Source organism: Bos taurus, chromosome 2 (assembly GCF_002263795.3).
Source record: "Bos taurus isolate L1 Dominette 01449 registration number 42190680 breed Hereford chromosome 2, ARS-UCD2.0, whole genome shotgun sequence".
NCBI lineage: Eukaryota > Metazoa > Chordata > Mammalia > Artiodactyla > Bovidae > Bos > Bos taurus.
In genome coordinates this window covers 47269107-47296931 of record NC_037329.1, presented here as the reverse complement: position 1 = coordinate 47296931, position 27825 = coordinate 47269107, and the positions used below count along the sequence as shown (strand labels likewise).

General features: G+C 43.0%; 1 protein-coding gene across 3 annotated transcripts in view; it reads left to right on the top strand.

The window, feature by feature from the left end:
• Positions 1-27825, top strand: part of KIF5C (kinesin family member 5C) — a 159491-nt gene that overhangs the window by 72012 nt on the left and 59654 nt on the right. For all 3 annotated transcript variants that reach the window (XM_005202465.5, NM_001076127.2, XM_010802009.4), the window contains exons 5-11: positions 3081-3129; positions 3389-3444; positions 4121-4208; positions 8086-8210; positions 10798-10902; positions 11269-11417; positions 21579-21727. In XM_005202465.5, coding sequence (XP_005202522.1) covers positions 3081-3129; positions 3389-3444; positions 4121-4208; positions 8086-8210; positions 10798-10902; positions 11269-11417; positions 21579-21727 — 721 coding nt within the window. The remainder of the gene's footprint in view (positions 1-3080; positions 3130-3388; positions 3445-4120; positions 4209-8085; positions 8211-10797; positions 10903-11268; positions 11418-21578; positions 21728-27825) is intronic.

The window sequence follows — 27825 nt, the reverse complement described above, 5'->3', positions numbered from 1 at the left end:
GAGCCCAATGGCCCAAGTGACATCAAGTCCTCAGCACAGTTGAAATTAGACTGACCAACCCCATGTGTAGTACCTGTTCCATTATATTAAATTTCTACCATCACTTATTTCTGTGGTGCGTGCATGTTAAGTTGCTTCCATCATGTCCAACTCTTTGAAACCCTATGGACTGTAGCCCACCAGGCTCCTCTGTCCATGGGATTCTCCAGGAGAGGATACTGGAGTGGGTTGCCCTGCCCTCCTCTAGGGGATCTTTCCAACCCAGGGATCAAATCCTGTGTCTCTTCTATATCTTGCATTGGCAGGCAGGTTCTTTACCACTAGAGCCACCTGGGAAGCCCATTTCTGTGGTTCCTTCCCCAGATTATATAAAAACAAGGCAACAACTGTTTGCCCATTTATAAAGTACATCTGGCAGATCTTTTTCCTTACAGCTCCCTTTATATCTGAGGATGCAGAAGCTTGTTGCTTTCCTTACAGCTCCCTTTGTTGGCTGAAGCCAGCTTCTCCTCCTTGCCAGAGTTCTTTATATCTGAGGATGCAGAAGCTTGTTGCTTTGATGGGATCAAGATTTAGGAGCTTAATGCATCTTTAAGGCTGTTTGCATTTAAATACCTTGAACAACTGCAGGGTTCTTATGGGATAATCCTGGAGTAAGATGTTAAACCAATTATTGCCCTCAAAATAGGGTCTCACATTAGAATCTTATTAAGATAAAAATAGCCCCAGCATGAAGGGAGGGAGGAAAGGAGGAATGACACTCATGTCAGGGCAGAATTTTACAATCTAGGGTCCTGTCCTGCATTTGTTAGTTATGTTCTCTTATTTCACAGATAATAATTGTTAAGTAGGCAAGTTTGCTATTGATTACTCCATATTTTGAACTGAATAGTGACAGGCTGAATCAAGAAAAAGAGGCATGATTAAGACAGTATTGAAAATCTGCTCCTTAAAGTGAGCCTCACAGAGGTTTTAAACATTATTTCTGAACATGCTTTTAAATGCTTATTTATTTTTCTTCCATCTGGTCTTACAAAGTATTTGAGGTGACAGAAATAACAAAATTCACCCCCCTCCCAAGAAACCACTATTTGCTATGGTAAAAAATGAGTAAATCAGAATTCTCTGTATACTTATATTAAATATGAACAAGATTCTAAGTGCCAGATTTGCTAATATCTACTTCATGAGTGGTCTTCAGGTGTCATTAATTTTCTCTGTAACCTGTGGAAATAAGGACACATGCTTAAGATCTCAGAGTTAACAGAAAAGTCTTAATGAAAACCAGACAATTCTGAAATACAAGAGTGGGTTGCAGAAGGACTGGGTTAGAGATGTCTAAGGTTTAGAGACCAAGCAGACCCTAGAATTGTGGCCTCAGGGAGAGGTTTCTGGAGCAGTGGGTAAGGAACGTGTGTCTGCGACAGAGAGAGCCAGTAACAGGGCCATTTGACCGGCATTCAAGCAGGCAAAGGTTGTTAGGGAGAGGATGCTCAGCTATAGATTCCAGGGTTTGAAGCCAGGACCCCAGATTTCAGAGAAACGAGGAGTCAAGAGGTTCCAGGCTGAAACAGATGAAAGATAATGAACCAGGCCTGAGCTGGGTTGGGACTAGTGCTGGGTTAGGGAGTTTTTACTTCTCCTGGTCTAGAGCCAAGACCGGTGGTTCAGGGCTGAGGTTTCGCCTGTAGAGTTGCATCTCAACTTTACAACTATTTTTTCAGCTTTTTAGGAAACATCTTTTTGATTCAGTCCTCTGTTTAGATTTCCGGGGAGGGGGAATTGGGGGCAGAGACCATGAACCTGAGGGAAGGAAAAGTTGATCTGGTTGGCAGAAGGCAAGTGTAGGTAGAGTACAGAATCCTAGAGGGAATTTTTGCTATCAATGGCTTCATATGACAGATGGGAGCATTGAAGTCTAGGTTCTTGATTACTTGTGAATTAAATCTCCAAGATCACATATCTAGTTAGAGTTGTTCCCAGATGTCAACCTGGGTCAGGGGTCACCTGGGGAGTTTAGAAGTGGATTCCCAAATCCTATTCTTGGAGATTCTGATTGAGGAGGATTACAGTAGGGTTCAGGGCAATTTAAAGAAACGCTGAGTGAGATGCTGGTACAGGCAGTGCTGGGACTGAAGTTTGAGAATAATTCATTGGAAGGCTTCCTTTCCCTCTCACAGATTAATTGTCTTTTATTAAATTACATTTTGTTCAAGTCCTTCCTGGACTCCCCAAAGCTGGCCACTGTCACCAGCTCTCTTCCTGTTACTGGTTCTGTAGTTCTAAGCAACTACCCTTATTCCCCCTCCCCACTTCTTCATTTGAATGTTTGGAGCATGCCCCCTCCCTGGTCTGATGAGGCTGTCAGTGTCATGCCCAAGGTGAGGCCTACTGGTTTTTTGACAGTTGCTTGCAAAGGACATGTTCTGCTCTATGCTATGCTAAGTCACTTCAGTCGTGTCCGACTCTGTGCAACCCCATAGACAGCAGCCCACCAGGCTCCCCCGTCCCTGGGATTCTCCAGGCAAGAACACTGGAGTGGGTTGCCATTTCCTTCTCCAATGCATGAAAGTGAAAAGTGAAAGTGAAGTCGTTCAGTCGAGTCCAACTCTTAGCGACCCCATGGATTGCAGCCTAACAGGCTCCTCTGTCCATGGGATTTTCCAGGCAAGAGTACTGGAGTGGGGTGCCATTGCCTTCTCCGTGTTCTGCTCTAGCTGTTGTCATACCTAGCAGTTTGCTTGGTGGTCATCTAAGGTGAAAGGTAGAGTCTTCCATAAGACTAGCACAGGATGTGAATAGCACCTGGTTGGGAGCATGGGGACCTCTGATGCAGGGGTGGGGGTGGGGCCTGGGCCGCTGAGCAGGGACCCTTAGAGCAAGCTGACAAGCAGGAAACAGAAGGCCGGTGAGAGGCGGGGGGTTGGCCGGAGCGCTCCTCTCTAGACTCTGAATCTTCATTTTGTAGCCTTTTTCTTACTCTTCATAGCATGACAAAAAAGCTTTTGAAAATTCTAATAATGATGTTATTGAAATACAGGGTGGCATTTCTGTTTCAAAATCAATTTGTTTTTAATCAGGTTTCCTATTTTGAGATCTACCTGGACAAAATCAGGGACTTACTTGATGGTGAGTAACCCGAATTCTTGTCCTTTGTTCTGTAACTACAGTCCAGGGAGGTTGAAATGTTTTACAGCCCTTCTGCTTCAGGAATTTATAGAGACGTTCTGTTGCCTTCAGGCTGTCTGCTTATTCTCAGCCAAAGCTTTAACTTGAGTTATTGCAGATTAGATCTGCCTATCTTCTGTAACAATTTCTATTTTTCCTCCAATACAGGGCCTTTAACTTTTCTTTTCTTCTTTGCATGTCATCATTATCGTCTCTGTAGTATCCAAGACAAACTTGGCTGTTCATGAAGATAAAAATAGAGTCCCGTACGTAAAGGTATGAGGAAATCTTGACTGATGATGCAATTGATTTCCCTCCAATCACTGTCATAATGATTATTACCTAAGATGCCCAGAACATTACCTAAAAAGTACATATCCATATTTAATCGTTTCTTATATTTAATATTCATCTGGTTAAAAAGTTGGCATTTAATTTCTTCAGTTGTATCTGTGTAAGTGTATCCCAGATGTCAGATCACAGAAGGTAAGAACTAGAGAACTGAACAGACATTATTCACATTTAAAGAGGCTTTGGGATTGAGTACAGTTGTTCATACTTGGCACTTAGAAGAAGCCTATCGTAGCATTATGTCTACAGCTTCAGTATCTAATTAAAGTTGGTGGCTAGATTGAAAGGCAAAGCAAGACTTCATCCGTTTCTTTCTCCATCATTGGTTTTCTTCTTTATTTTCTGTCTCCCCTGCTATTAAGTGTGACTGTGTACTTAAAATCTGGCATTTCTTTTATGGTTTACTTCTGGGTTTCCCAGTGTTTCTCAGACTTCTTTTAAATGTAGAATTCAAGCCCTTGGTGAGGAGGAAGAGTTTTTGGGTCAACACTGTATCCTTTCTCTGCATCTGCAGTTCCAGAAGTGGGAAAATGTTTAGCTGTTTTAAAGCCTTGTTGCTTTTCAGTTTTTCAGTGACCAGCTTGCTCTGGCTATCTTGCAGGGGTGCACCGAGCGATTTGTGTCAAGCCCGGAGGAAGTCATGGATGTGATAGATGAAGGCAAAGCAAACCGCCACGTGGCTGTGACAAGTAAGCCTGGTGTGGGGTTTCCTCCCCTCTAACCTAGGACACAGACATCTGCCTACCAGCAAGGTTGGCTGCGGGTAATGAGGTCCAAATGGAGTAATGCCCAAGAAGGCAGTTATAAAGCAGTGAGTGGCACTCAGACACAGGGGTGTGTGCAGTACCAGCGGGCCTGGGCAGGTCCTGGCACAGCGCCTGAAACAGCGCCTCCAGCCGTCCAGGGCCTGTTGGAAATGTTGGGTGACATTGGGTCTGGGTAACAGCCTGAGCCTGAACACTGGGGATAAGCAACCAGCTAGCCAACTAAAGGTAGAAGAAAGTAAGCTGCTAAGCTCATTTATTTTAACTCTATTATTGTTTAAAAAATCCAAACTGACAGATTCTATATGCTAGTCATACACATCAAAAGAAACGATGTTAGATTTATATCCTCTGTAAACAAGGAGAAGAAAGACGCAGAGGAACTCAGAAAGTGGGGCCAGGTGCTTTATTGTAAACTCTTTGCTGTCTTGTCCATAACCGACACAGTCAGGTCAGCTGGTTGACCTTGTGGGGCCTTCCTCAGGGAAACAGGTCATGTGGTGTTAGAGCTGCAGAGGTTCTATGAAAAGATGTCTGTCTTATTCAGAGGGGCAGGGACAAGTGAGAGTGGCTTCTTGTGATGATCTCCTGAAAGAACAAAGAATTTCTAGCTTTGAAGAGAGAAGCTTATCTGGGCAGGGCCTGTAGATATATCTTAACACAGTCTTGATGTCTTCAAGGTGCTGACCTTCAGAGGGGCAGCTTGCTTTGTTTGATCTGAACGAGTAGACCATCCAGGACAGTTGATACTGCAGAGAGGCAGATTTTGACCTACTACAAGAAAAACCCTTGTCCTTATAGCTGCTGCACGTAAAGCCTGCTACTTGGAGAGGTAGTGAGTCCTCTGCATGGTGTAGAGAGATTCAAGTACTGCTTGGTTGTTGACTGGTTCTATGATTTTTTGATCCAGAACTGTAATTCTCAACTGTTTCTCTACTGCAACGCATGTATCAGATGATATTCATCTATGTGGCAAGTTCCATACCTGAGCCTAGACTTGTATACAGTATGGGTTAAACTCTATTTCTTTCTCTTCTGCTTAGACACTTACAGAAAGAATGATACACTTAACACTAACAGCATCTCTTGTAAAGAAGTTTCCACTCTGTTTCCCTAGTTACGAATTATTTGTGATATACCTGATAGTCTGTCTTGGCCCTCTGCTTCAGAACTGTTGGTACAGAACATTATACTATTTTTTCTTATTCTGGTAAGATGTTTTCTTTTTAAATTTTGTTATATTATGCATAACATACAATTTACCATTTTAACCTCTTTTAAGTGTCCAGTTTAGTGGCATTAAGTACATTCACAATATTTGCAACCATCACCATTTCCTGTTTCCACAATTTCTAATTATCCCAAAGTGAAACTCCATACCCATTGAATACTAATGGCCGGTACCATACTCCCTCCTCCCAACCCCTGTTAACCATTGTCCTACTTCCTGTCTCAATGAATTTGACAACTCTAGGTACTTCATATAAGTGGAATGATACAAGTCCTTTTGTGACATGCTTGTTTCACTTAGCACAGTGTCCTCAAGATTCATTCGTGTTGTGGCATGTATCAGAGTTCCCTTTCTTTTTATCAGGCAGAGTAATGTTCCATTGTATGCATACACCACGTTTTGTTTATCCATTCATCCATAGATAGACACTGTATTGCTTCTGCCTTTTGGCTGTTGTGAACATGGGTGTTTAAACATCTGTTCAAGTTCCTGCTTTTAGTTGTTTTTTGGGTATATACACCCAGAAGTAGAATTGCTGGATCACATGGTAATTCTACTTTTAATTTTTTACGGAACAGCTATATTGTTTTCCATTGCAAGTGTACCATTTTGCATTCCCACTAACAGTGTACAAGAATTTCAGTTTCTCACATCCTTGCTGACACTTCTTATTCTCTATTTTTGTTTTCTTTTTAATAGTCATCTGTTGTGTAATGATGTAAAATGATACCTATTGAGATTTTTGATTTGCATTTCCTGAATGATTAGTGATGTTGAGCATCTTTTCATATGCTTCTTGGCCATTATGCGTCTTCTTTGGAGCAATGCTATTCAAGTCCTATGGCCTGTTTTTAAAAATTAGGTTGTTCGGCTTTTATTGTTGTTGATTTGTAGGGATTCTGTATATATTCTGGATCTCAACCCCGTATCAGATATATGGTTTCAGGTATTTCCTGTCATTCTGTGGGTTGCTCACTCTTTTGACAGTGTCCTTTCATACACAATGTTTTACATTTGATGAAGTTACATTATTTTTTGTTGCTGTTGTGGTTTGTTTTTTGGTGTCATATCCAAATCATTGCCAAATCCAGTGTCATGAACCTTTTCCCCTATGCTTTCTTCTAAGGTTTTATAGTTTTAACTTTTACATTCAGATTTTTTATCCTTTTTGAGTTAACTTTTATGTATGACTTAAGGAAAGAGTCCAACTTCATTCTTGCTTGTGGATAACCAGTTTTCAATTTGGTGAAGAGACTGTCCTTTCCCCATTGAATGGTCTTGACATGCTTGTCAAAAATTACTTGACCATATCATGTGAGGTTTTATTTCTAGGCTTCCTATTCTGTCTTATTGGTCTATATGTCTGCCTTTATGACAATACCACACTGTTTTGATTACCATAGCTTTGTAGTAAGTTTTGAAATCATTAAGTGTGAGACCTTCAACTTTGTTCTTTTTAACGATTGTTTTGGCTATCCAGGGTCCCTTGACATTCCATATGAATTTTAGAATGGACTTTTCTATTTCTGTAAACAATATCATTGGGATTTTGATAGAGATTATATTAAATCTGTTGGTAGTATGGACATCTTAACAATATTAAGTCTTTTAATCCAAGAACAAGGTTAGCTTTCCATTTACTTGTGTATTCTTTAATTTCTTTTGGCAGAATTTCATAATTATCATTATTTGCCTTTCTTTTCTTAGTTACATTTATTCCTCAGTATCTTATTCTTTTTTCCTATTTTAAATGGAATTGTTAATTTCCTTTTTGGATTGTTCATTATCATAATATATAATGCAACTGATTTTTATGTATTGCTTTTGTATCCTGCCAAATTCATTAGTTCTAGCATTTTTCTGAAAACTTTTAGGGTTTTTTTCCCCCACATAATCTGGTTAGATGGTTTGGAGAACTGATTACCAATGTGGGTTGAATAAGACCGTCACTGGGGTCCTTGTCTGCCTGGTGAACAAAGACCAAGATCCAAGAAGATTTTGGTTTTTGTTACTTGGTTCTAATGAAGCATATTTCATCTCTGAGACTTTCTATGTTCCTAGCATGGGTTATAAAAGAAATGTATGTCTTAATCCTTCTTTCATAACGTCATAATTCTTCCTTAAGAAAGGTTGTGATGTCACTGGTAAGTCAAGGCCTGCACACATGAAGAAGATGGAATACATCAGGTACTAATCCTGGTGATCAAGGCTGAGGGACTTAAAGTCAGGCAGAGGTGGAAGCCTTGAGCTCTTCAAGGAGAGAGTCAGACTGGACAGTCAGACTGGAATGTTGGAGGACGGACACTTCATGCAGAGCTTGAGAATCTGTTGTCTTAAGCCACTGACCTCAATTTTTAGATTAATTTCTCTGCCACGTGAAGGTATTTTAAATCTTTCATTTCTAGAATGAGCATTGATTTTTGGAAGAAGTGGTCTCAGATAATTTTTTAAAATTGAATGGACTTAAAAAAAAATGGAGCTATTAGACATGATTTGTTGTATTTTTGATTGAGAGGCTTACTACTAAATTTATGTGTTCTCTGTAGAGCAGTAAACTCTTTTCCTTTTCAGACATGAATGAACACAGCTCTAGAAGTCACAGTATCTTCCTGATTAATATTAAGCAAGAAAATGTAGAGACTGAAAAAAAACTCAGTGGGAAGCTGTATCTAGTTGATTTGGCTGGGAGTGAAAAGGTAATTGGTTCTTTATTTGTATTGTCCACAGTTTCCCCCTGCAATTTGCTTCACTGTGCAGTGGTATAATTTTTATGTCTTTCTAGTCCCTGGTTTTAAAGAGCTTTTAAAGTTTCTGATGTTGTGCCAAGATGTTATTAAATTTAACCTTCATTTCCCTGCTCTTTCTTTTCTGGTCCTGAAGTTCCCTATTCACGTCACAGGAGGTGCTTTGAATGCAAACCCTGATTTATGCCTAATAGAGTCTGATGATGACATGAGGCGAGTGTTTGGTGTAAACTTAGCTTGGTGAAGGCAGCTGTTCAAAGGTAGGAGGGACGTGAACTTCTGAGGGCAAGAAAAATCTCTGTGTTGTAACAGATTCGAATAGGCCAGGAAGGGGCTTTGCCATTGGAATGTGGCAGGCTTGCCTCTGCAGGTTTGTTTGCTGATAAAAGATCTGGAGCGTGGGGCTCTCCCTGCCTTCCTGGCTTCTCTCTCCAGCAGGTGTGAACTGCCCCAGTCCTGCATGGGCAGCCTCACTCCCTTCAGGCTACAGGGCCTGAAGCCCGTGTTTAGCCACAAGCCCTGACCTTTCTGTGATTTTGTCAGGATTTTCTTTCGGCATCTGGACCCTGTCAGTTCTCTTCCAGGCATACTCGGCCATACTCCAGATCCAATAGGCTTCCCAGCACCTGCCCCCTGCCCTCCCACCTCACCTCCCCAGCACCGCTAGAAGCTCCTGTGGCCACACCCGAGCTGGGGGCACTGCCCGCCTTGGGTGACATCATAGAGCAAGTCTCTGCACACAATACCCTGTGGCCTACCTCATCGCTGATGTCATGCAGACTGTGTCCCCATCAGGGCCAGCCCTGAAGCTCGGTCAGTCTCCCGAACTGTGTCACTGATCCCCACTTACTGCTCCCACCACTGAGTTACCGAACACCAAGTTATGGCCACTGTCATCCGTGTAAGTAATGGCTACTTGGGTTGTTCTCCTGTCTGCGTTTGTACAGCCTGGAGCAGAAGATCATCTGGATAGTCCTAACTGGAACTTGAAAATCATTCTGGCCCAGCTTGAAACTGTAATTAAATAGACGCCCACCAGCACAGAAGTAGAGAGTAGCATTGCTCACCTCTAGACTGGCCATTAGCAGCCAGCATCTACTTTGCTGCCCCACCTGTCATGTGGGTCCAGACAAAGCTCTTAGGGATCCTTTGCCTCATCCCGAGCTTGCCCTATTTCCCTTTAGAGAACAGAGATAAGTACTCAGGGCCTAAATGCAGTGGGAAAGTGCTTCATGCAGGCAGCTGAGCGTGGAGGCCTATACAGCGTTGGCGGTTATTGCTTTTGATATTTATGAAGTGTTTTAAAGTTGTGGACCTACAAGTTGTTTCCTCTGCTCATAGCTGTGTTCCTTGCCCTAGATGTATGCGCATGAATGTGTCAGAGTGATCTAGTGGAACAGAGCTCTGGGGCTTAGTCCCATCTCCCCGAAATGTGTTCTTCTCTTGGGTGAGCAATTTGACATGCCCGGAGCTCAAATTTTTCTTGTCTGTAAAAGGAAGGTGCTTGTACTTGTCTTGCATATTTCATGGAGCCGAGATGCTCAAATGTGACAGCACCTTAAACACCATGAATAGACCATTACTATTTGTGAGCCGGCAGCTCCGTGATTTCTCCATCTGTAAGCAGGGGACCCACACACAATTTCTGGAGAAATACTTGAATTTTTCTTTGAAAAAACCCTCCCCTGCCCCCTGGACATGCATTCATCTCTGTCATTGGGAGTTCCTCCTTTATATGTAATTGAAATCCATCTTCGCACAGTTTAAAATCTTTTCCCCACTGTTCTTTCTTCAGAGAGCAGCCGCTCCCCCTGTGTCTTTGGTCCAGTCAGCAGAGCTATGAATCATGTTGAGTTCCTTTTTTTTTTCCTAACATCAGTGAACTGCTTTGTACCCAAAGCAAATGCTGTATATACGAAATTACCAGTAATAACAGAGCCGAGGAGGAATGGTGCATGGTTCTTCTAACTATGGAGAAAAAAGACAGATTCACTTATATAATATACATTTTTTTGACTTTTCATGCCTTGTCAAGTATTTCTCCCTTTGGCTGATTACTCCTTTTTTTCTTACTATGGGAATAAGTAGGGAAGGAACACAGAGTCTGGATAACCATCCCCAGCACCTCTTGACCTTTGCTTGAAGTTGGAGCTTGTAATGTCCATTCATTGTGGCCAGGACATCGTTTTCTCTTTGCGCATCCCCAGCGTGGGGATGGTTCAGTCTCGCAAGACCCCAGCCTTTCTGTAGTGACAGTGCTTTTGGAGCCTGGCATCCCCAGACAGACGTCCCCTGGGAAGTATCTGCAGCTCTACACTCGAGGTGTCCCAGCCATTCCTCTAAAACCTAATTGAGAGGAAAATGACAACAGGAGAGAACCAATCCCCTGCCTCGGACACCATGCGTCTTACTTACTTGTATTTTCCCCAGCACTCCGGGAGGGTTCACCTCGGCTCCCTCCTGCACGCGTGCCCTCTTGTAAGTTGGAGTTTTCTCCTCTGCACCTGTGCAGCTCACTGCTTTCTCTTCTCTCTGGTAGGTCAGCAAAACTGGTGCCGAGGGAGCTGTTCTCGATGAAGCTAAAAATATCAATAAGTCTTTGTCTGCTCTTGGAAACGTGATCGCTGCTTTGGCAGAAGGGACGGTAAGTGATCGTGTCCCCATCTATTAAATGATATCATGAGAAGTTGCCTCTTGGGTCCATGTACTCTCTTTGCCACACACCCCAGTGATTCATTTGTTTTTGTTTAGAAAGGGACAGGGGGAGTCCTGGCTATGGACACCCTGCTTGCAGGGAAATCTAGCTCATTAAAGTGTGTGAGTGGTGATGCTAATTTCATATGACCCAGGTCCCACAATGGGCATGCTAAACTCTGGCAAGATGCAAAACCAGGCCACAGATTTTTATTTCACATGTTTCTAAGCCCAGTTCCCATCACTAACTTGCTGGCCTCTGTATTTTCTCTTTGAATTGGCTGTAGCAGACAGTATTTTTTCTTTTCGTAAATAGAAAACACACGTGCCATACCGGGACAGCAAGATGACTCGGATTCTTCAGGACTCTCTGGGTGGGAACTGTAGAACCACCATCGTCATTTGCTGCTCTCCCTCAGTCTTCAATGAAGCTGAGACCAAGTCAACACTCATGTTTGGACAAAGGTGGGCATGACCTTCTTAACCTGTGCTCTGAGCTGGGTCTTAGGTGTTAGGGGTGAGTGGTGAGGTTCTTGGGTCAGAGAGGAAGCAGAGGGAGGGGGCAAGCAGCCTGTTAGTAATTTGCATCTAGCAGGTGACCTGTGAAACTTGAGGCATCATGTATTGAGGCCGAAAGAAAAATTACCTTTTAAAACAATAGGTATGAATACGTCTATCAAAGGTATGATGTTAAAAAAAAAATCCAAGCTTATTATAGATGTGATTGTTAGTAATTCAGTGGAATTTTAGTTTTGTTTTCATGGAATTAATTCTAACTCTCAGGTTCTTCGGAATTAAGTCTGACTCTCAGGTTCATGGAATTAAACCTTAACTGTCAGGTTCAAGCATATTCAACTCAAGACTGGCAACTACCAGTTACAAGTGGTAGTACTACTACTACTACTACCACCAGTAACTACTTCAATATTTGGAATCCATTGCAAATTTGCTGATAGACTAAATATTAGACTGAATATTAAAGAGCAGGGAAAAGAAGTCCTGATGCTCATCCTGGGGGTAAGAAATACAGCTGTATGCTGAGGAAAGGGGAGGATGGCCTCATCTTCTCGTCTTCAGAAATGTCTGAAGGACATTTCCTAGATGTCTGGGGAGCGTTACTAGGTAGGCAGCAGGGACAGCCAGTAATCCTCCAACAACATTCCCTGGTATGCGTTAGTTCATCCCTTCCTTTTTTTTTTGGCTCTGCTGGGTCTTCACTGCGGTGTGCAGGCTTCTCTGGTTGTGTGAGCAGGCTTAGTTGTCCTGCGGCATGTGAGATCTTAGTTCCCCACCAGCGGTCGAACCTGTGTCCCCTGCATTGGAACGAGGATTCTTAACCACTGGACCCCCAGGGAAGTCCCATCCCTTCCTTTCTTGACCTTCAGTCATGGTCTATCAGTCAGTGGTGTTGAGCCCCATCCTCCCTGCATGGCTGCCTGAAGTGCTAGTCCCTAGAGTGCTTGCGTCCTGTGGATGGGGGCGATTCTGAGCATCTTCCGTGTCAGTGGGCTGAGCCCAGAGCTGAGGTTGGGAGATGCAGACTTACTGACATCATCCCCTTCACGCAACTGTGTTATCTTTGGACAAGTAACCAGGTCTCTTCAGGTTCTGCCTTATGCCCGGAGCACTCCCTTCTCCCAGGAGTGTGTGGTTATGCCTGAGAAGTAGTTTAAGATGCCTAGAGAAAAGGCAGATGGTGGTGGGCATTCTGGATGGGAGATTGTTATTGCTTGTTGAAACCACATTAAACCCCAGTCATTTCCTGAAACCTCACAGAACATAGAATTAACCAGTTATGGCACCTGTGGGATGTCTAAATAAATAATAATCACCCTGAATTGTTGTAGAACTCGTATATCTTTTAAATTGGATTTGGGTCCTTTATTTCCTCTGAAATCACTTCCTTGATTAGCCAAATGCTTAGGTCAGTGGGTTGCAGAAGGATAACACCTTCTTTTCTTAAGGGTCACGGGATACCTATAAACCAGCATCTGCTTGTGAGAAGCATAGAATACTGTGGTGATCATCTTGCCTTCCCCATCTCTCTTGGTTTCTTTAAAAAATTTTTTTGGCCACGTCATGCGGCATGTGGGATATTCGTTCCCCAACCAGGGTTGAACCTGGGCCTCCTGCGCTGGAAGCATGGACTCTTAACCACTGGGCCGCCAGGGAAGCCCCTCTCCTGGTTTCTTAAACTTAAGCTTTGACAGTTTCCTCTGAAGACATTTTGGAGGAAACCAGCCCTGGATGCATTTATAAAGGCAACATCTCTTAAAAAAAATATTCCCACCCATAAAGCAAAGATACTTTACATCTTTGCAACCCAGAGTCTTCCTGGGGCACAGGCTCTGTCTCAAGGCTGTTGTTGGTGGTGGGCATGTCGCAACTGTCTAGAGGAAGAGTTTTAGGTGTCAGTGAAAATGATGATTTACTTTCTTCTAATCTCAATGAGGCCATCATAGCATCATCATTATCACTAGCACTTGTTTTAAGGAACTAGCATGTGCCAGACATGTCAGAATCCTCATGGAAATTGTGTCAGGTAGGTGTCTCTCCCCTTTGTACAGACGATGGGATCGAGACCTAGGCTCCAAGCCATTAGGTCCTGCCCCTGAGGCCACAAAGCTGGTTAATTGTGAGATGTTACTGGACTGAGACTGTATCACCTGACCCGCAGCCTCTCCCATGCGGGCTGCTTGATCAGGAATCTAGATGAGCATAGGCCTCTGGGGCCGGTTACTCCAGCTTTGAACCTCAGCTCTGCTCCTGACTTTTTTCTCCCTTTTCCTTCTCTTGGAACCTCAGTCTCTTTGCCTGTAGGAAAAAAACATAATAATATAATAACGCCTACTTCCTGAAAATCACTGGGAGGATTAGATGAGTTGCTTCAGTTTTTACTCAGCACAAGGGCTGGCATGGAATATGGTGTCCCGTAATTGCAAGTTCCTTCTTTCCTCCGTCTTTGAACAGGCTTGGGAAAGTCACAGTCATGCATGGGGCTGGGCCAAACGTGACCTAAGGTACAGGATACAGCTGTAATATAAGGATCAGGACTGAATGAAGCAGTAGAATTAGATTTCTGCAATGAATGATGAACGAAATCTGATAATCTGATGATTAAATGCTGATAATTTGGGATGCCAGGAAATAAATAGTAGGTCAATTATATTTTCAAATGAAATAGGTTGGTTTGTAATCTTTTGTCAGAGTCATCCGAATACTGGGCTCCATAAGGATAAGAATTAATTTATTACCACATCAGTGAGTGGCACCAACAAACTCCTAGGACAACTGGGACACAGTAGGTGGTCAGTAGACAAATGTCATCAAACGAATGAGCAGACGAATCTGGTGCTTATTATGTAGGAATAAGACCACTGGGGCAGTTGCTGTACTATGACACCACTATGTCCAAAAATTGGTTGAGGTTTAGATCTGATTTGTTTTCCTGCTTATAATTAGAAATGTGTTCTGTTTTGTTCCCTTTCCTCCATCTTCAAATTAGTTAGTGGATTCTTCAAGGACATCTAACTTCTCTACAGGACCAATACTTGCTTTATTGTTAAATACACACACTGAACCCAGTTACACAGCAGACATGAATCTGAACCTCAGATTTGACATGGTACTGATAGCTAATGAGATTAAGCACTTTGAACTCAAAAAGGACTGCCGGGCACCTCCCAAATTCAGTGTAATGAGCGTTCATTATGTTCTTGCTGCAGGGGTGACCACACCTACAGGCAGCACGAAGTTCTCTGGTTATCACCACATGGTTCTTTCAAGAACACGAAGAAAGTCCGTGTTTGTTGTTAAGCCATACTGTATGGATATTCTGAATAAAACAGTAGTAGGTCCTTTGAAGCAGCAGAAACATGACAGTGTACAGAGGCCTGAGGGCAGCTTCCGAGTCTGCACTCTGCAGGATTCTAGATGAAGTCTTAGAATTTAAAGGAAAAGATTTCACTGTGTCTGTTTCTTGGTTTCTGTGATGGTGGCTCTTCTCTTGGGTCAGGCCTGTCGCTTTATGTCCCCTGAATGCCCTGCATTGTGCTAGGAAAGTGGTAGAGCCATTTCCTGAGTTGTCATAGAGCTTTCAATTTGGTTGAGGAGGCAATATGAATTTTCAGGCGATGAAGAGTCAAAGAGCTGTCCTCTGTCAGGAAGCTGAACACTTGCAGCTTTAAGGGCTGGGGACTCAAATTAGAGCAATTTCATCGATTGTTCTTTTTCATCTGGCTTCTAGCGTTTCATTTTCTAGTCTTTAATTATTCTTCCAAAGTACTTTATAGCACCATTTGAAAAGGATATTTTGAAGTTTTAGAAGTGTAAACTCAAATCCCCCAATTATCTCGCAAGCCTGTTTAGTGTACCTTGATTTGGGGCAGTAATGAGGAAAAGGGGAGGCCCCTGGGGAGACCAGTTTAGAAACAGCCTGAATCAGCACATCATTGACACCAAGTGTTTTGATTGATCCAGCATGAATAATTCAGAGGCTTTGTTTTATATGTTAAATGTGGAAGAAGAATGGATAGTTCAGGAAAAGTAATATTCTTTTTTCTTTTTCTGATACGCACTTTTGGGGGAAAAAACACAAAACTGTGCCATTTCATGCTCAGTTTGATGGTAGCTGGATTAGGCAGAGCCTGAGTGGTGTATGTGCAACACGCATGTGTGCAGAGCTTGACAAGTTCCCAGCAGGACCAGAGCGAGAGCTTTGGCCAAGGGAGATGCTAGGTTACCGTTTTGACATACAATGGATTAAGACTCAAATCGGTTCCTGTTGGAGAGTTGCCAAAACACCCATAGGTTAATTTTTGCTGTTTGGAGGATGAAATGTTGTGGATGAGAGTTAATTTACCTGGATGCCAAATCCTCATCCACGTTGGTCATTTCTTAATATTTCTTGGGAGACTAGAGTTTTTCAAAAGACCAAATTTAAAGCTCTTGGTTTCTGCTTCCCTACATCCCCCACTCACGAGCAGGGAAATGGCCTTACCGGGGAACGGGAAGGTGCTTTGTGGCAGGCACGTTTCCAGAAGAACGTTAGGTATCTTACATGGGAACTAGGACCTAGAATAGAGTAGAAGGTGTGATGGTTTCGTGTGTGAGCTTGATTAGGCTGTAGCAGCCCATTATTTAATCTAACACTGACCTGGGTGTTGTTATGAAAGTGTTTTGTAGATGTGGTTACCATCTAGCAGCAATTGACTTTAAGTAAACACATTATCCTCCGTAATAGAGGTGTGCCCCATCCAGTCAGATGGAGGCTGTGAGAGCAAAAAATGAGGTTTTTTGGAGAAGAGGAAATTCTTCCTCAAGAATGCAGCAACAACTTCTTCATGAGTTTCCAGTGAGCCAATTTCTTTAAATAGATAGCTATACAGATGGATGGAAGGTATATCTTATGTATATATCAGATAGGGTATCTACTCATCCATCCATCTATATGTCTGTTCTGTTGGTTCTGTTTCTCTGGAGAACCCTAACTGATAGAAAGGGATGCTAGACTACCCTCTCCCAACCCACAGTGGGAGGATCTCAGTCTCTGACATACACCAGTCACAGTGTGGAATCATACATTACAGATTTATTCTATACAGTGGAGGTCTGGGTTTGTCTAGAGCTCCTTGTCCAACTGTGAGAGGGAAGGAAAATGCTGAAAAACAAGAGGTAAGAAGGTACCAAGAGTAAACATCTTCCTGGCCTTTCCAGGGGAGGCCAAGGTAATTTGAAGAAACTCCAATAGTTTGTAGTTTCTGTATCATTTAGAAGTGATCTTGGCCGGAAAGATGAGTACAGGCAATTATCGAGGCATAGAGGTTTACTGTCTCTTAGTAGCTCTTATTTATTTCACAATCTGGAAATTCTTATCTGACTTGATTTCTTTACACATCAGTTTATTTTTCTTAACTTACTTATATTGAGTATAACACGCATACAGTAAAGTAAATATAAGTATGCAACTCAGTAAAAATTTAACAAATGTATATACACATGTATCTATCACCCCAGCATCTTAGAAACCTCTGTTTTACACCCTCCCAGTCAGTACCCAACTCTCAAGGGTAGATTGCATCCTGACTTCTGTCAACATAGATAACTATTTCCTGTCTTTGAACTGTTTACAAATAAAGACATACAGTATTGTTTTGTATCTGGCTTCTTTTATTCAACATTGTTATCTTTGAAGTTCACTACATTGTTAGATTATGAGCAGTTTATTTTTCGTAGGTATACAGTATTTTGTTGTATCAATACAGTATGTATGTATGCATTCTATTGTTGATGGATATTTGGATTGTGTTCATCTTGGGGCTATTATAAATGAAGTTGCTATGGCATTGATTGCCATGTCATTAGGTGAACATATGTCTTCATTTCTGTTGGTTATATACATATGAGTATTTAGTTTTAATAGATAGTACCAAAGAGTTTTCCAGAATGATTGGAATAGTTTACACTCTGTCTAGTAGCAGATGAGTGTTATAGTCATTGCACATCCTCACCAGCACTTAGCATTATCAGTTTAAAAAATGTTAATTGTTCTATGAGGTGTGTAAATATATCTTTTTGTTATTTTATTCCCTGAAGGCTAATGACATTTGACACACTTTTCTGGGTACAATTTATTGGCACTTCTTCTGTGAAGTTCCTATTCAAATCTTTACCTGGTGTTTTCACCAATTGTGTGCTTTTTTCTGATTGATTTATAGGGATTATTCTGGATAAGTCCTTTGTGAGATACATGGATTGTTTGTATCTTTTCCCACTTTGTAGTTTATGTTTTAACTCCTTTAATGGTGACTTTTAATGAAGAGAGGTTTTTAATTTTAATGAAGTCAAGTTTATCTTTTCTTTCTGCTCTATTTAAGAAATAAATCTTTATCTACCCTAAGGTCTTAAAGATATTCCCCTGTTTTCTTCTAGCAGCTTTGTTGTTTTACCTTTCACATTTATGCATGTGATTCATCCGCATAGAATTTTTTATATGTTACTGGGGGAGTCAGTAAAGCACCAGACATTGAAAGGACCGTCCTTTCCCTCTGTGCTGGATACACACCTTTGTTGTATATCACATGGCTACATGGCCGAGTGTCTGTGGATAATCTATTTTGTTTCTATTCTAAAGTTTCTGGACTATTTAATCAGTTTTAATTACTGTGGCTTTATAATGCATTGATATTCCATCCTCGTTGTCCTTCAAAATTGTCCTTGCTATTGTTGGCCTTCTTTATTTCTATTATAAATCTTAGAATCAGGTTGTCAATGTCAATACATACATGCAAATCTGGAGAAGGCAATGGCAACCCACTCCAGTCCTCTTGCCTGGAAAATCCCATGGACAGAGGAGCCTGGTAGGTTGCAGTCCTTGGGGTTGCTAAGGGTTGGACACGACTGAGTGACTTCATTTTCACTTTTCACTTTCATGCATTGGAGAAGGAAATGGCAACCCACTCCAGTGTTCTTGCCTGGAGAGTCCCAGGGACGGGGGAGCCTGGTGGGCTGCTGTCTATTGGGGTCGCACAGAGTCGGACACGACTGAAGCGATTTAGCAGCAGCAGCAGCACGCAAATCTCCTGAGATTTTATTTCAGATTATTTTAAATCTGTAGAACACATTTGGGGATAATTAATATCTTTCTAATCAGTGCTGGCTGGTTTCTTCATGTTCTCCATTTAGTAGATGGAGAGGCATGATGGTCTGCCTCATCAGTGACTGAATGGAGTCTGTTTAGGGCAGCAGCAGAAGACATATTATTCTCGGTTCCAGATGGGAGTTGGGCTGTGTGTCTTCCGTCTGCTCCTCTGCATTGTTTCTGTGCCGTCTCTGCTCTCCTCTGCCCTGCTCCCTGGGTCAGTGACCAGCTTGGACAACTACAGTGGGCTCCTTTGCCTCTGGCTTCCAGTTAGGTTCCACCAATGGGAGAGGAACAGGCAGGACTCAGAAGGAGAGAACAGAGTGATGTCAGGGTATTAATTTCATGGCTCCTTCCATGAAGGGTCACTTTAGATTGGCTGTGTTCCTAGACTAAAGGCTGTTAACAGCTTCGACAGGGCAGCATTTTTCTTTTAAGAGTTTAACAGTTTTTAAAATTTTTTTTTTTTAATTGAAGCATAGCTGATGTGTGATATTGTCAATATATAAGTTAGAGATGTACAATACAGTGATTCACAATTTTAAAAGGTTATATTCTTTTTGTAGTTATTATAAAATATTTGTTATATTCCCTGTGCTACACAATGTATCCTTGTAGCTTATTTATTATATACATAGTGGTTTGTCCCTCTTAATCCCGTAGGGGTTAGGTTAGCTGCCTTGCCCTTCCCCCTTCCCTCTCCCCACTGGTAACCACTTGTTCGGTCTCTGTATCTGCGAGTGTAGACAGCTTTCCTCTTATAGTTCCCTTCCTCTGGGCCCCCTTCAGCCTAAGAGTGGTAACGGATCCCCCCATCACTATTGTGTGTATGTGTGTGTGTTAGTCGCTCAGTCGTGTCTGACACTTTGTGACCTCATGGACTATAGCCCACCAGGCTTCTCTGCCCATAAAATTCTCCAGGCAAGAATACTGGAGTGGGTTGCCATTTCCTTCTCCAGGGGATCTTCCCGACCCAGGGTTTGAACCTGTGTCTCCTGCATTGCAGGCAGATGCTTTACCATCTGAGCTACACCTGTTATCCCTTGTTATTTCCCATCACCCTTACCGTACTTTTGTTAAACTCTTCCCTATTTGAGAAGACTATTCCCTGCCGGGACTCTGATTACTGCAGAAGTGGGAGAAAAAGAATTTTCTCAACAACTTAAGAGAACTTTGAGAATGAGGATCAGTTATACCAGTGATAACCTTGTTGGGTCCACTCACAGAATTGTACTTCTGGCTAAACCTGCCAGATTACAGCATAAAGGCTCTATGCTTCTCCTTCTGGTATCATTGGAAATCATCAAGAGACTCTGTGGTATGATAAGTAAGATTAGTAGCATCAAAGTACATCCTTAAATGTCCATAAGCATTTCAGCCATAGGTTATTTTTCACTTTTTGACTTAACTCAGTTAAAATGGATGCTGCAGTGTTTGTGCTTGTATCTGAGAAACATCCATGACACTGCCTGAGGGTGTTGGGGTGAGAGTGTCAACTTGGCACAGACTTTAAAGTAGCAATAAAGTTGCTACTATTTGAAAACAGAGTTGAAACACTTCTGGAGACAGCAGCCATAAGCTATAGTGAGTGAGGGAGACATACTAATTCTTGAATCTTGCATAGAGATCATTTTAACTCTTCTTTTGACAGTTGGGTTATTTAATTGTCTGCTTTAGAAATTAATTTACAGGGTGACATCTGCTGCACTGGTGAGGATTGCTGAATTTCTTTTACTGAAATAGAAATCGTGTCCAAAATGTCATTTCATGACAACAGTGATCAACCCGAATCACACATCAGATAGTGCTGGCAAATGTGGCAGGACAAGAACTGGTGGGAGTTAAAAATGAAAAAGTCAGTAGCAAATAAAACAGGATAGCACATAAATGAAGTTTTTACTTCTTAAAAAGTATGTAACAAGTAGCGTCCTGCCATCATGAATTTGCTTTTCAATTGGACAAACCTTATGTGTTCATTTCTGTGCATACATTGGTGAATCATGTATTTCGTTTTCATTACTGACTGGAGCTGGCACAGCCTTGATTTACTGTCCACAGTTCCACTGGGGCATCACAGCCCGCTCTGGGCCATCTGGCCTAGGTGGTCACTCTTTATACCACAAGGGCCAAAATGGTGGCCATTAGACTTGTTTGTGTATGCCACACATCAGTTTGAAAAATTATATTGAACTGGGATATGCAAAGAAAAATCTCAATTTCTGACTTTTCTTGAAAAAAATGGGATGATCTCAGAAAAGTGGGCCCTCCGCTCCTTCTTGCTGACTGGACGGTGGGAGAGGATGTGCTCAGCTCGGACCGTGGTTTCACCTGGCCACCCTGAGTTGGTAAAGTGACCATCTGTCCCTGGAGGCATGTGTTGACATGTGTTCAATACCGTAGGGATGGTGCTAAGGTACCAAATGTGAGTAAGAGAAAGAATTGATTTGTCTGTATGTATATTGTTATGAGAAACTGTAAACTCTAAGGCCAGAGACCTTGTCTCGTTTATCTTGATAAATCCCCAGTGTTTCATAGACGTTAATTGAGTTGAAAGGAAGCTCTTCTTGGGCAGATGAATCTGAAAGTGGCATGCAAGATGCTTAAAGAGGATGCTGAATGTCTGAAAAAGCTAGGCTATAACCACAGGTGGGTTCTAAGAACATAGGCCAAGGTGGTAGCAGCGGGAATAGAAATGGTGGCAGAGGGAATAGAGAAAGACTCGAGACAGTTTAGATGAAAATCCCGTTGGGTCTAGAGACAGGCAGGAGGAAAAGGAGAAAAGAAAAGGAAAAAGGTGAGTTTGGAGCCTTAGAAATAGTGGGGCCACTAAAGCAGCTAAGAGGGTGGTAGTAAAAGCTCTAGCATCCTTCCTGCTCCCTAAGTCCTAATCTTCTGGTGTGAAAGGAATTTGAAGTTTAATTATATTCATGATTTAGCAAATGCTAGCAACTCTGCTCAGAATTTTTCCCTTATGTTTTTCACACCAGGGCTAAGACCATCAAGAATACTGTCTCTGTGAACCTGGAACTGACAGCTGAAGAATGGAAGAAGAAATACGAAAAAGAGAAAGAGAAAAATAAGACTTTGAAGAATGTTATCCAGCATCTGGAGATGGAGCTAAACAGATGGAGAAATGGTAAGGAAGAAGGAGAGGAAGGAGGAGGTATGAGTGTGTGCTTTTTCCCCCCCATGACTATTGATGTCCTGGGACACTTGGGAAAGAGTGGGTGATGGTGGAGCTTGGTCCGGCCTTTCAGCAAGCTGTGTGAACGAGCAGATGTTTTCCCTAGCACTGATCCCTGCCCCCACCCTGTCACTTGACCGACATACATTCTTAGTGTGGCCAAGTGACTGTTTGCAAGGTTGCCTTAATCTGCTTCCATTGAGATGCGCCTCTATCCATTACTCTCCGGTAGCCACATTTGAGGTGTAGAGGGTAGTGTTTGAGATTTTGGGGTTTTGATTGCTTTTGATTAGATGAAAAGTGTCATTCTCTCCTCTGTGAGTTTTATAATTGATTTGGAGTTAAAAGTCACCTCTGGTAAATGTTTGCTTTTTTTTTTTTTTTTGGCTCAACTCATCTTCATGCTCTGCTTCTTCAGAGCTAGAAATAGAGGATTCCTGAAGAAGCTCGGTCCTAAAATGGAGTCTCAAAGGCTTGTTTCGTGACTCATTTTTCTTTTTCCCTAAAGCATTCTCTTTGGTGTGTTCTCCTCAGAGAAAATATCTCAGAGAGCTGACGTGCAGTGGTGGGTGGACTATGGGTGAGGCGTTGGAGAAGGGTTTCCACGTGCAGACAGATCATTTCAGTGGTTTTTGCTTTGTGTTGGAGGTTAGCATGCACAAGTCCTTTTTCAGTCCACAGCCCCCCTTTTTTCCCCATGGAAACAAGGCAGCTTGGTGTGTATAGTGGGAGATAGTGGATGGTTGGTGTTGGTATTTATTTCAGATGCTGCATCAGGTCTCAATCTTGGGTGACTGTGGGAGCCTGGTGGCCACTGTGCAAAATCCAAAAGTAACCTGCCTGCTTGGAAGTGCACAGTTAGCAGCAGATGTCTTATGATTATATGTTTGCCTCTGTTTTTGCTAGGAGGGGTGGGTGTCAATGAGCTACTGTTCAATTGAAGAACAATTACGTGGCCAACCAGGATTCAAGAGAGGTTCAAGAAATGACCTAGTAGCCTAAATAACACGATTCTTTTCTTTGGGGGCGATTTTCTAGCTGCACATGTGTTTTGAAAGCTGCTAGAATAATTGAATAATTCAGCATCTGTGGCTGGTGGATGCCTTCTTGCAATTTGGCAGGGGTAGGAGAGTGGGGAGGGGTGCTTGGAAAGGCGTGGAGCGCCCTATGAAATTTTGTTCTATTTCTGCGATCCACTTGGGTCATTTCTCTGCTGGATACCTGGAACATTCAATGAAACCTTTTGGCAAAAGAGGGGCACTGGCCTTAGAAACATCATGGTGTGGGCAACTAACCTTGTTCTTTTCTTTCCTGTCCTTTGCCAAGCACCAACCAGCCCTGCAGTTTTCCATCCCTCAGTCACTGTCCTCTCGGGTCTGCCCACTGCCCTTTTTGCCTGGCTGATGCTTATCTTTTTATCTCTTTTGGGTACTCTCCCCTGCTCTTGAACTAGTCACTTGGCCTCATTTTAACTGTTGTCTCATTTCATCCACTTTGCAAATCTACTCAAAAATCTACTGTTTTTCACATCCTGTGAGGTGAGATCCTACCTAAGCCCTTAACTTACATAATTCGGGAAAACTAACATGTGGTTTCTGACACATGATAGATTTTCATAATTGTATGTTAAGTAAACCTGTGTTAAAGGCAGTGCTGGGGATTAAAGGGTGAGCAGTCAGCCATGGTCTCTGCCCTCAGAGAGCTTACAGGCTGGTGAAGGAGATAGTCTCCAAGCACGATCAATACATGTATCAAGAAGGGAGAGGATAAGGTGCCGAGAGTTATTACAGAAGAAGGCCCTGAGCTTGACTCAAGTCAGCAAAGGTTTCCTTCAGTAAGTTCCAAGAGAAACAGAGCAGTTTGTTGAGCAAAATAGGAGGTGCGGGTGGAAATGGGGGTGGGGTAAGGGAGCCAGGCTTACATGCCCTGAGGGGCGGGAGCATGAAGGCCAGGGTGGAGAGCTGGGGTGGGCCATCTCCGAACTGCGACAGGCAAGAGCAGCAGACTAGTCTGGGCAGTACTCATTCAGGATTCTGGTCATTATCTCAGAAGCAGTGAAAAGCCATTCAAGGATATCGGATGATGAGATTTGCCTTTTCGAAGACCCATTGGTTGTGCTGGAGGGTGGACTGGAGGGTCTGGGAAGAGCACTGGGACCTGGGGTGGCCCTCCAGGCCTGAGACTTAGTTGTTGAATTGAGAGGGCGGTGGAAAGGGAGAGAGATGGGCAGACCAGAAAGGTATTTAGGAGGTGAAACCAGCCAGGCTTGGTGGGGCTGGTGGCTGTAGGGAGAGACAGCGTCAAGGTTTCTGGCTTGCCGAGTTGGATGGAGGACAGAGCCACTCACTGAGACAAGAAATGAGGGAGGAGAATTGGAAATGAGACGTGGGAGATGATGAGGGGAGTTTGAGGGGAGTCTATGGAACATCCAGGTGAAAATGCCAGATAAGAAGTTAGGTCTGAGTGTCTGGAGCTCCGGGGAGCTACTTGAGTGACAAAGAAAAATATGTGGGTCATGGATTTTTTAAAATTTATGGTTAGCATAATTTTTATGTACATTAAATGTGAGGCATTTTTAAAGTCTTTATTGAATTTTCTACAGTATTGTTTCAGTTTTATGTTTTGATTTTTTGGCTGTAAGGCATGGGGGAATCTTACCTCCCTGACCAGGGATCGAACCCACAACCTCTGAGTTGCAAGGCAAAGTTTTAACCACTGGACTGCCAGGGAAGTCCCTGGGAGTCATGGATCTTTAGGACATAATTGAAGGTATAGGTAGGGATGAGGTCCTCTCTGGACTCTGAAGAGAGGAGAGGGAAGAGGAGAGGGAGGGTCTTGAGAGACCCCTGCATTCATCCCCATGTTAACGTGTAATCACTGAGTGATTAAGAGAAGGGAGCTTTCTGGACTTCTGTCCTGCAAGCTCACATTTTAAAGGATTTTTTTTTTTTTTTCTGGAAGCGAAAGTTTTCAAATATAGAGAGCCTACTGAAGTGGTATAAAACTTTCAGACAGGAAGTTAGGCAGGTGGAGGCATGGTGAGGTGGTCCTTTGACTGGATGTGAGTGAAGGATTATTTTAAGGATTAACTGCTCATCCAACAAAAATCCAGAGGCTTTCTGTTCTGTTTGGAGACCATGTGTCTCTTTTAGGCAGGATATGAGACTTGCCCAAGCTGACTCCACAGGGTGCTTGACTCCTGAGTTCGTTCTTTTTCTGTTGTGGGTGCAGTCTGCACGCTGCCCTTGTGGTTTGTGTTTAGGCTGGGGAGATGAGTGTGAAAAGAAGGGACTGGAATTTCCCCCAGTGTGTCCTGTGCATTCTGATTCCTCGTGGTCACGAGGGCACGGCTGGGTGGTGTCAACTAGAGAGCTGGAATTTTGAAGGTTCGATTCCCTAGATTTGGGCTTCCCTGGTGGCTCAGAGGTTAAAGTGTCTGCCTGGAATGTGGGAGACCAGGGTTCGATCCCTGGGTCGGGAAGATCCCCTGGAGAAGGAAAATGGCAACCCACTCCAGTACTCTTGCCTGGAGAATCCCATGGAGGGAGGAGCCTGTAGGCTACAGTCCATGGGGCTGCAAAGAGTCGGACACAACTGAGCGACTTCACTTCACTCCCTAGATTAGGAAGATCCCCTGAAGAAGGAAATAGCAACCCACCCTGTATTCCTGCCTGGAAAATTCCACAGACAGGGGAGACTGGCAAGCTACAGCCCATGGGGTCACAAAGAGTCAGACATGAATCAAGTGATTTAGCACACACATGGAGAGGGGTGGGAAAGGTAAAAGAATATGATGTCTCAGTGGCCAGTCTGGTCCAGGCAGACTGTAAATAAGTGAAGGGAGGTACATCTGATACAGTTGCCGCAGGAGAGAGCATTTCCTGCCCAAAGTCATTCAAAAGCTGTGAAATACTCTGTTAAATGCTGGTAGTCCGGTCCCTACCCTACCCCACCCCACCTATATGCTCCTAGCTTAATGGGCTACTCCAGATGCGGGCCTTGTCGTTTTCTCCTCTGGGTGTAATAGAATATTGATCCTCAGCATATTGACCTGTGACTCATAATGCGTGTACTACACCAAGCCTTAATTCATTTCTGCCACTGCCATTCCAGCATTGTGGCCCCAAGTGCTTGGGGGCTTAAGGTGGGGGGCACACCTTGTTTTTATAAATTAGGAGTGGGGAGAACCACCCACTCTCCTGGCTTCATTCCCCACTGGTCCAATGAGGGTTGTGAAGATATAAACAAAAAGAGAAAGCGGAAACTGTATTCCGTATCTTGTAATAATCCATAATGGAAAAGAATCTGAAAGGAGTATATATATATGTGTAACTGAATCACTTTGCTTTATACCTGAAACTAAGACAATGTTGTAAACTAACTATGCTCCAATTAAAAAAGAAAAAGCTATGAGAGACTCACAGAACTAAAAGAACAGCTGAGGACCCGGGCTTCTGAGGGGCCACACCTCGAGTGAATCCTCTCTGGATGTGTTTCTGTCCTTGTCATGTATATTGGAGACCCAGAGCCCCAGGAGAGAAGGAGGAGATTGTGCTGGGTGGTGTGCTTGGGCTGGGGAAGGACAGGGCACCCTAATGTGTTGTCTGACCACAGCTGCACTCATACGGGAATGGGGGGTAATTCTTCACAATGCAGTCGAGGTGCTGTTATGAGAATGGGTGTTGAGTGGCTAAAAAACAACGCATGTCCACCAGAATGTACTAGTGACATCTTGTGGGCTGAAATCCACGGGCAGACTCTCTTCAAATCTGGAGGCTCTGTTGGCAACTTTTAGCCTCATGGAAATGCGTTCAGCCTACATGCTTAAGGACAGATAGAGGGAGTGGGCAGCTGTCAGAAATAGGATCTTTCTTTTTTTCCCCTACTCTGTTGCTTGTTGATCATATGTATGGAAAGGACTCAAACCATCCTGTAAAGGAGTTGAATTCAGCTTCCAGTCCACCACTTCCTGCCCCCCACTCCCATCCCTGGTCCCTGCTCAATCCACCAAGAAGACTCTGGACAGGAGGATGGGGAAGGAAGGCCGAGGGCCCAGGGCCATGATGCTAGAGCAAAGTTGAGTCCATTGTTTCCTGTTGTTGCTAGGTCAGCCTTTACCCATGCCCTCTTCTCTGGTACGTCTTTGAATTTTGGCCTTTAAAGAAATGACAGCTTTTTACAAGAGCTTAAGTCAGAGAAGGATTCCTGAAAATCTGAGTGTCAGAAGTGCAGGGAAATAATCTGATGATATGGCACATCTACAGTGTCTCTTGCATAGTTAAATATAATAATAATGAACAGAGTGGATATAGTCATGCAAAGAAATTATTTCGTCACAGGCTGAGAAGGTGTGGAAAAATCAGCAATCTCTAAAGCAGATTGGCTCTCCAGATTTAAAACCTACCAGGACAGCAGCCTTAGTTCTCTAAGCTAAATCTGTAACCTTGAGGCTGGTGGGTGCTTTGTGGAACTGTGTGGGCTCTGTAGTTGGAACACAGTTTGCTCTTGGGGCATTAAATATTTAGAAGATGTGCCCCTCCTTGGATTTCTGATTATTGTAGAAGCTCAGAAGTTAGTACTTCATTTGAGAGACCTAATTTGTTAGGCTCTCTTCCTTCTTTCGAGAGACAACCAAATACTTGTAGAAATGCTGACTGCTAGGAGAATCGTGTGGCCTGTGTAAGAAGAATGTAAAGCAGATGCTGACTCCTGGGTAAACCAGTTTATTAGAAAATTACTGTAGAAGGGATGAGAGAATGTCTTAAGCTTCTTACAGTATTTTGAGCAGCTAGGGTAAGAGATGCTACGTGTGTGCAAAATAATCCCATAAAGAAATGAGTTGCTTTTTTTTTTTTTAAACCTTCCATTTATATAATGACATCTTGTATCCTGCTGCTGTCACCCTTCTGGCAACTTAAAAGATTTCCTTTTTCGTTTCTTTGATATAGAAATTACCTGCCATTAGGTCTGCCACTGGGCCTGTTTAATTGGTATTAAAAGAAAGTGCCTCCTTTGCCAGATCTGATCTGGTTTCTGGCGGAAGCTGTGAG